General features: G+C 46.3%; 1 protein-coding gene across 1 annotated transcript; it reads right to left on the bottom strand.

Annotated features, from left to right (window-relative positions):
• Positions 1–1,098: 1,098 nt before the first annotated feature.
• On the bottom strand, positions 1,099–6,143 carry LOC148562784 (uncharacterized). The gene is made up of 3 exons (XM_088490991.1): positions 3,188–6,143; positions 1,855–3,035; positions 1,099–1,758 (listed from the first exon to the last, which is right to left on the bottom strand). The coding sequence occupies exons 1-3, from the start codon at positions 6,141–6,143 to the stop codon at positions 1,099–1,101; spliced, it is 4,797 nt and encodes a 1,598-aa protein (XP_088347117.1).
• Between the last annotated feature and the right edge of the window lie 3,468 nt (positions 6,144–9,611).

The raw sequence follows: 9,611 nt of genomic DNA, 5'->3' as shown, positions 1-9,611 counted from the left end.
AAATCCACGCGGCCGCGTGAGCCATGCGGCCGCGTCACTGCGATTTGCTCTCCTTCGCGCGGTCGCGTGAGCCATGCGACCGCGTCACTTCTCACTGGTTATCTCCTCAAATTCTTGTGTTCCTTCCATTTTTGCTGGCTTCCTTTCCAATCTCTAACTCATTCATGCCCTATAAAGTCTGAAACACTCAACACACAGATCACGGCATCGAATGGAATAAAGGAGAATTAAAATTACATAATTAAAGTCTCTAGGAAGCAGTTTTCAAACATGTTATAAATTCAGGAAGGAATTATAATTTCATGCTAATTTAATGAATAAGTGGGTAAGGATCATGATAAAACCACACAATTAAGCACAATATAAACCATAAAATAGTGGTTTATCACATGCCCCAAAAATGAACTCTTGTAACTTTGGTTTTTGTATGGATTTGTTGAATACTTTGTTGCAACTATTGATTTACCTTAGTGGTCGTCTGGTCGGCTTATGGTTGTTGCCTTTGCCTTGCCTTGCTTGGTAGCATTTTCGTTTTTGTTATCGTCTTTCCGGTGTGGACTTATTATTGTGTGTCCGTTTTTGTTACCGTCTTTCCGATGTGGACTTATTGTTTGTGTCCGTTTTGCCGATTATGTTGGTAACTCGATTGAAACCGTCATGGTCTTATTATCACAGCAGTTTATTATGGCTATGGCTCAGTTGGATCCCGGGGTGATCAGTCCCGGGTTGCCGTTTAAGAACGCGATGGTGTGGGATGCGCATCGGGGAATAATAGATGGAAGAATTTAGACAAGTAAAGAGTAGTCGTTAGCTAGATAGTTCTATGAACATGGTAGGCGTTTAATGAAAGTAAATCACTGGAAATTAACACTTGATAAAAGTAAACATCTATCTAGCTCGCCGGGCCGCTTGGCCAGTGTGCCCAAGCTACGAGTAGAATCTTCTTAGGTTACCTGCATTCCATGTTCTCGGAATTTCTTTGCCGTCGAGTCTTTCCAGCTTGTAGGCGCCTTTGCCAAGCACTTCTTTGATTCTGTAGGGGCCTTCCCAGTTTGCCGCCAGCTTTCCTTCTCCTGGGGACGGCGGCCCGATGTTGTTTCATTGCAGGACGAGGTCTCTTTCCTCAAATTCCCTTCTGAGGACCTTGGTGTTGTATCGCAAGGCTATCCTCTGTTTCAGTGCTACCTCTGACAAGTGGTTCATCTCTCTGACCTCGTCTACCAGGTCTTTGTCCACTGCTTCTTCTACTCCTGCAAGGAGTAGCCGCGGACTTGGCTCACCGATCTCCACGGGTATCACTGCTTCGACCCCATATGTTAAGCGGAAGGGGGTTTCCCCGGTGGAGCTTTGCTCGGTTGTTCGGTAGGACCAGAGAACCGAGGCAAGCTCGTCGGTCCACGCGCCTTTTTTGCTATCTAAACACTTTTTAAGACCCAGTAAGATGATCTTATTTGCAGACTCCACTTGCCCGTTTGTTTGGGGGTGTTCAACTGAGGAGAACTTCTGTTTTATCCCTAAGCCGGTGAGAAACTCTGCGAACTTCTTGTCAGTGAATTGCGTCCCGTTATCCGAGATGACGATCTTCGGGATGCCGAAATGGGTTATCACCTGCCTCCACATGAACTTTCTACAATTGGATGAGGATATGCTAGCGAGCGGTTCAGCCTCTATCCATTTGGTGTAGTAGTCGATGGCAACTATGAGGTACTTGACCTGCCCCGGGCCAACTAGGAAGGGTCCCAAGAGGTCGACTCCCCACTGTGCGAAAGGTCGAGTGGACGTTAGTAAACTCAGCTAGGAAGCTAGCGCTCTGTGGAAGTTGGTGTTTTGTTGACACTTCGCGCATTTCCTTACGAACTCCTTGGAGTCATTCATCATTGTCGGCCAGTAGTATCCAGCTCGGATGAGCTTCCTTGCTAGGGCCTTGCCCCCGATATGGTGGCCGCAGCACCCCTTATGGACTTCTCTGAGCACGTAGTCCGTCTGGTCGGGGTGCAGACACTTCAGCAAAGGTTGGCTGAGTCCCTTTTTGAATAGCTGATCCTGTATGATCGTATATTTGGCGGCCTTCCTTCTTACCGCTTTGGCTTCCTTTTTGTCCTGGGGGAGTTTTCCGTTTTGCAAGAAGTCAACGATGGAGTCTATCCAAGAAGGGCCTATTTTGGTCAGGTGGAGGGCAACTGCTGGCTCTTTTGTGATGCCTTGGATGAGGGAGCGGTTGCCGATTCCGGGTTTTGTGCTCGCCAGCTTGGATAGGAGGTCTGACCGTGTGTTCCTCTCCCTTGGAACGTGTTGGACCGTGACTTCTTCAAATTGTTTGCTCAGCTCTTTGACCCTCTCTAAGTATTTCTGTAGTAGTGAGTCTCTAGCTTGGTAGCTTCCATTCACTTGCGAAGTGACGACTTGCGAGTCACTGCATACTTCCAGCCTCTTGGCCCCGACTTCCTGAGCTAGAACTAAACCCCCTAGAAGGGCTTCGTATTCTGCTTGGTTGTTCGATACGGGAAACTCAAACTTAACCGATTGTTCATAGATGACTCCGGCCGGACTTTCTAAGATGATCCCGGCACCCCCAGACGTCTGGTTGGAGGCTCCGTCTACATGGAGCTTCCACCGTGTGTCTGTGTCCTCGGTTGGATTCCTAGTTACTTCCACCAGGAAGTCTGCCATTGCTTGCGCCTTAATCGCGTGTCGGGGCTCGTAGCCTAGGTCGTATTGGGATAGTTCGATGGCCCAGGTCATCATCCTTCCCGCCAGATCGGGTTTTTGGAGCACCTGACGAATCCCCTGGTCCGTTCTAACGACTACCTGGTGACTCTGGAAGTATTGTCGTAATCGGCAGGAGGAGACCAGGAGTGCCAGTGCCAGCTTCTCCAGCTTGTTGTACCTAAGTTCTGCCCCTTGCAGCGCTCTACTCACAAAGTAGATTGGTTGCTGGGCTTTCCCTTCTTCACGCACCAACACCGCTGCAAGCGCTCCTTCTGTTATGGCTAGGTACAGATAAAGTGGTTCTCCGGTCTTGGGCTTCCCGAGCACTAGTTGAAAGCTTCTTCGCACGCAGGGGTCCACTCAAATGCTATTCCCTTCTTCATCAAAGCGAAAAAAGGTAGGGCCTTTGCTGCCGATGCACCGAGGAAACGGGACAACACTGTGAGCCTTCCCATCAGCCGCTAAACGTCTTTGATACAGCCCGGACTCCTCATCTGGAGTATTGCTTGGCACTTTTCAGGGTTGGCATCCACTCCCCTCTGGGTTATCATGAATCCTAGGAACTTTCTGGCCTCCATGGCAAAAGCGCACTTAAGCGGGTTGAGCCTCATGCCATGTTGTCGGAGGGATGCGAAGACGTTCTCCAGGTCGCTTATGAGATCGTCAGGGCAGGTGGTCTTTGCGAGGATATCATCCACGTAAACTTCCACCATCTCGCCGATGAGGTTGCTGAATATTTTGTTTATCAGCCTCTGGTATGTCGCCCCCGCGTTTTTCAGGCCAAAAGGCATCACTTTGTAGCAGTAGGTCCCTCCTGGCGTTATGAACGCCGTTTTATCCTCGTCTGATCGGTGCATCGGTATCTGGTTGTAGCCCGAGTAGGCATCCATAAAGCTCAGATATCGGTACCCCGCGGCCGGGTCAACGAGTGCATCAATGTTGGGGAGAGGATAGCAGTCCTTGGGACACGCCTTGTTGAGATCGGAGTAGTCTACACACATCCTCCATCTCCCAATGTGCTTTTTCACCAGGACCACATTTGACAACCAGGTAGAATAGTCTAGTTTCCGAATAAACCCTGCCTCAAGGAAGCTGGCCGTTTGCCTGGCCACTTCCTCTGCCCTCTCCTGAGACATTTTTCTTCTTCTTTGGGCCATTGGTTTGGCTTCCGGTTTAATGGCTAGGCGGTGTGACATGAGTCCGGATTCTATGCCTGGCATGTCGACAGGTGTCCAGGCAAACAAATTGCCATTGGCTCTGATCATTTCCATCAAAGGTTCTTTTAACTCATGGGGGAGGTTCCTATTCACGAACGTGAATTTTTCCTCCGAGTTTCCGACCCTAAACTTCTCCAGGTCCCCTTCGAGTTCGGGTCTTGGTTTGTCGTCAACTCTGGCATCCAGGTCGGCGAGAAATACCCCCGATGCCTCTTTAGACTTTTTTCTCAACGAGAGACTGGCGTTGTCGCTGGTGACCGCCGTTTCCAGGTCTCCCCTCACAGACCCTACTGACCCTTCTTCAGTTATGAACTTCATCACTAACATCCTCGTGCTGATGACTCCTCCTAGGTCGTTGATTGTCTTTCTCCCCAGGATGATGTTGTAGGCGGTGGAGTCTCGTAGGATCACAAATTCGGCCATTACTGTTCTTCTCGCCTGGCCTTGTCCCAATGAGATCGACAGGGTGATTATGCCATCCAGCTTGATGAAATGGTCCCCGAGCCCTACGACGCCGTGCTGGTGCGTCTGTAGGTCGGCGTCCCTTAGGCCCAAAGCATCGAACACATTGCGGAACATGATGTTCGAGTCTACCCCTGTATCTACAAGGATTTGTTTGACAAGACCGGTTCCTACTCTGGCCGTTATGACCATGGGGGGACTCTCTCCGACCTCGTCGAACCACTGATCTTCCGGGCCGAACGAAATGGGTGGTAGCTTCCTAGTGCTTCGCGTGGAAGATGAGGAGACTGCCAGGACTTTAGCGTCTTTCCTGTGTGCCGACCTTGACCTAGGTGCTGCATTCCTGGCTGTTACCACGTTTACTATGGTGAGGCCCCGGTCGTCGTCATCCGGTTCTTGGCGTCGCTTCGGTGCCCTAGTCCCATCCTCACCATCGTGGTCGCGATTCCGTCGCCTCGGCTCCCTAATAAGGTGGGAAAATTCGGCTAGCTTTCCATCCTTGATGGCCTGCTCCAGGGCGTCCTTTAGATCGAAGCAGTCTTGGATTTTATGCCCATAGCCCTTGTTATAATCACAGTAGAAGCTTCGGTTTCCCCCTGTTCGTTCCTTCAGTGGTCGGGGCTTCGACAAGATCCCTTTTCCGGCAATTTGTTGATAAACTTCCATGATCGGCGCAGTGAGGATAGTGTAGTTGGTGAATTTCCCGACACGAGGAAATGGTTTGGGTGCCTTGCTCGGGCCGTCGTCTCTGGCATGTTCCCTTTGACCTTCCCTGCTTCCGCGGTGCCGATCTTGGATTTCTTGCATACTCCACACTGGTTTCGTGGTAAGGTGCTTTCTGAAGTCCTCGTTCAGGAGTCCGTTCGTTAAGCACAAACTTGCGACTGAGTCCGTCAGCCCGTTGATTTCCAGGCACTCACCGTTGAATCTATCTAGGTATTTCCTGGTCGACTCGCCGGGTCGCTGAGTCACCCCGAGCAGGTTGATTGGGTGCTTCGCCTTTGCAATTCTGGTCGTGAATTGGGCTAAGAAGGCATGGCTGATGTCCGCGAAGCCGGTCACCGAGCCCTGTGGGAGGTTATTGAACCACCGTATTGCAGGTCCCACTAGGGTGACCGGAAAGGCGCGACACCTTACCTCATCACCCACTCCTTCAAGGTTCATTCTGGCCTCAAAGGCCGTGAGATGTTCCAGCGGGTCTTGCATTCTGTCGTACCTCATGTCCGTTGGCTTGTCAAAATGTTTTGGCAGTCGGACCTCGAGTATGGAACGATGAAATGGGGTCGCCCCCATTATCACGGGTCCCCGTGTTCTCGTCGCTCTTCCTTCATCGTCTTCCCGACGAGCGTCTTCGGATCCTCGATCTGTAGTACGCCGCCTTTCGCATCTAGCATATATGACGGGGTCATGGCGTCTTCTCGCGCATCCTCTTTCCCCAGCGCTCTCGGATTCAGCCTGGGGGCTGGGCGTGCGTCTAGAGTGGCTCCTAGAGTGAGAGCGGGAGTGGCTTTGTTCTGGGGTGTGTTGGTCGCGCTCTCTGTCTGCTAGCCGGCGTTCCAAGTCTTGCATCCTGTGGCATAGTTCTTGCATTATTCTAGCGTGGTTGTCGCCAGTTCCCCAGAAGGGGTGTCTCTCGCGGGATTGTGTTGTGTGCCTCGGAGGGGATCTTGGATGTTGCTGGGAAGCAGTCGCGATGGCATCCTCTCCAGGCTCGGCCTCGTGGTTTGTTCCAGTTTGGACTAGTACGAAGTCCATCGACGATCCCCACAGACGGCGCCAATGTTTGATAGGTCGGATGCCGTATGGGTCGGGTGAATATCCCGGTCAACAAGGGGGAATCGACTGGACGTTCGTCTCCGGATTGGGGGGTAAGCGAGGTCCCGAGCTCTTCAGATGTGGAAGGGGGTGTCACCTACAAAGACACTCCGACGCGCAAGTCAGTGAAGTGTGCAGGCGAAAAAAGAGGGTAGAGTCATGTGACGTACCTCGGGGGAAGGGTAAAAACCTTCCCCTTATATACTGTGCAGAGGTGGGCCCTGCAAGGACAGGCCCACTTTCTCCGAGGCGTTCTCCTCACAGCTGTAGGTGAGCTGTCAGGGACGCGCGTCCGGGTCGGCTGTGGGGCGCCTTGCCCCTGATTGTTAGGGTCGGGTGGCGCTTGGGTCGGGCCAACCCGTAGAGGGTTTGGGCCGGGCCGTAACAAATACCAAATTGTAATGACCCAATTTTTAATATGTCTAGATCATACCGGAAACTGAGCGCTACCAATTTGTCTTCCTAATTATTATCTATTATTTATCATATGAGCTTGATTCGTTGTTAAAAGCGTAGTTAATTTGCGAGGTGTATTTTTTTTTTTTGAAAATGTTTGGATTAGTAGACGGAATCACTCATAATCAATTCACAAGTAATAACAGATAAAACAGTTATAAACAACCACACATAAATACATCACGAGTAGCTAGCAACATTCAGTTATCCAGCCTCTATTAGAGTATAGACCTTTAGTTAGAACACCCCTAGATATAGCTAGATAATAACTATATACATATACATACATACAACATCCCAGGTCCTGACCTGTTCAAGAGGTCTCTAAGCTGGCACCTAGGCTAGCCTAGATTCTATACTCACCTAGTCCCTCTAAACTACTAAAGCGAGGGAAAGTACGTTCTAAGTCTTCACAACTCAAGTCAGGTGGAATGTCATCAAAAGATAGAACATCATCTGCTACTCCTCTGCACGATCAGACTTTTCCATAGGACGTCTCTCTGGTACCTCATGAAGTAGCCACACAACAGGAATCTCGTACACAGGATTTAGGTTAAAGTGCGCATACGAACGGGGTGCAGACGTTGGCTGGTTTCACAGTATATACATATAAACAGAGAACGATATTCACCCTAGACTCAGAAGACTATCTAGAGCAGAATCCTCTTCTTGCGAACGGTCATCAGCGAACTATGGTAAGGTACTCTTACTTCCATCTGAAGGGGGAAGGGAGAGAGAAGGGGTAAGAACTGGGGAGTTCTTAGTAGGGCCGGGGTTATTAGTTACGTTCATTTATTTGGGGTCGATTAGTAGACGAATAACATAATATAGCGAAGCAGTAAACAGAAGATAAAGATAGAAAGATAAAGTAGAGACAACAGAAAGCAGAACACAAACAAAAGAATACAAGAAAATAAAACACAGAAATAGCATACAAACAGACAAACATAAAGAAGTAGATCACACACAGAAAGGAATGCAACAGAGAATGATGCACAGACAAGAATGATGCATGTCTAGCCCTAGCGCAGGCCATGAGCTCATGTGTCGGTTGGCTGCCCGCAATTCCGACATTTATCCGGTCACGAGTAATCCCGATTTCCCGGATACGATTTTCCGTTCCTAAATAAATGCGCATATAATAATAGCCGCTCATTTGAGACAGCCTCTGCTTACTGCAGGAAAATATATATATATATATATATATATATATATATATATATATATATATATATATATATATACTCTGCTCTGCTCTGGGGAAGCAGAAAATGGCTGTAGGTAACTTAGTTTTCCTACAGAGGATCTGGGTTGCATTAAGCAACTAATATATATTGAATATAGCTCTGGTTGCATCAAGCAACTAATATATATATATATATATATATATATATATATATATATATATATATCTTTATTATATTACTCTTCTCTTTATATCTCTTTACTCTGTTCTGGTTTCTCTTTTCTCTGTATCTCTTTACTCTATTTTAATTACTCTGTTCTCTGTATCTCTTTTCTCTTCTCTGATTACTCTTTTCATCTGTATCTATATTACTCTTTTTCTCCTTATCTCTTTACTTTACTCTGGTTACTCTGTTCTGTGTTTCTCTACTCTTCTCTAATTTTTCTGCTTAACGTATGTATTTAAAGCTTATGTAAATTTCGGTATGAATAGTTAGTTTGTCCCAAGTATAGGTTCATTAAGTCTATAATAAAACAGTTTAACTTTTCATATTATACCTAACCCTAGTTGCAACTCAAGTACTAACTAAGTTGCCCTAGTTCGTTCACTAGTCTCTGTCTGTTTTTCTATCGTAAAAATTTTACAGACTTTTTCTTTGGTTTTTATCTTTTCTTTAATTTTTTATCTTTTATTTATCTTTGCCTCACTAACATGTTATTACCACTCCCTAAGTGTTTTATGAAGGTAATTATGAGATTCTGCACTTAAAGTTGTCTTTCTAAAGCTTTTACAGAAAACTGTCTTTTTCGTATTATTTTATTATTAAATTTTCGAAAATTACCTTGCCTTTACCTTTTAACCTTTAAAATTAACTTTTTACCCCGGTAACTTTTAATATTTCTACTTTAACCACCCTAACTTTCAGAAATTACAAAATAACCCCTCAAACACCAAAATATTTACTTCCTTGCCCTTTCTAAGATCTAAAAGGTGTTCTTCAATGTTCTTCACCACACTCAAAGTGTTCTTCATGTTCTTCGTATATTCTTCAAATTCTTTCTCTGTTTTTACCCGTTTTTTAGTCTTTTTAGCAACCGATTTTTACCAAAATTCAAAACAAATTCCCAGCCACTAAAATCCCATATTTTCTACATGATTTTAACACAAATTGAACCCCAATTTAGGGTCTAGGTTTTCGTTTTCCAGCAGCCACAAGAACATACATTCATAGCTTGAATTTCATCAAATTTCATCAAAATTTCACCAAATTTTCACCAAGAATCAATCATATATGCAACCAATTTTTAGCACAGCCAAATCATACAACATTCACACAACTCAAACACAAATATTCAAGATTAATTTCATGACACCCTACCTTGATTTGCTGCTCCAAATCCGGTTACTCTTTGAAGTGTTCTTAAAGCACTTTTTCCTCCTAAAACACATCAAGAACAACTTTAAAACTCTAAACCATCAACTAAACGAACTTCAGCAGCATCTTAGGAAGGTTATCCTCACCTTAAACGTGCAGGAAATCAAAGATCTTTGGTCCACAAGTCAAGCTAAGCAAGAGATCTAAGGAAGAACATCAAGAAAACACTTGTTTAAGCATGTTTCCTTGAAAACCGAATTGAAAGGGGAAAGGAACAGCTATCTCACCTTATTTCCATCCTTGATAAGTTACATGGTTATGTAGAGGAAGAAGAGAGGATCATTTTGGTGAAATCGGAGTTTTGATTTTAGTTTTAGTTTAGAAGAAATCA

The sequence above is a fragment of the Arachis ipaensis genome, chromosome B6, assembly GCF_059453495.1.
Source record: "Arachis ipaensis isolate K30076 ecotype BB chromosome B6, ASM5945349v1, whole genome shotgun sequence".
NCBI lineage: Eukaryota > Viridiplantae > Streptophyta > Magnoliopsida > Fabales > Fabaceae > Arachis > Arachis ipaensis.
This window is presented reverse-complemented; position numbering and strand designations above follow the sequence as displayed.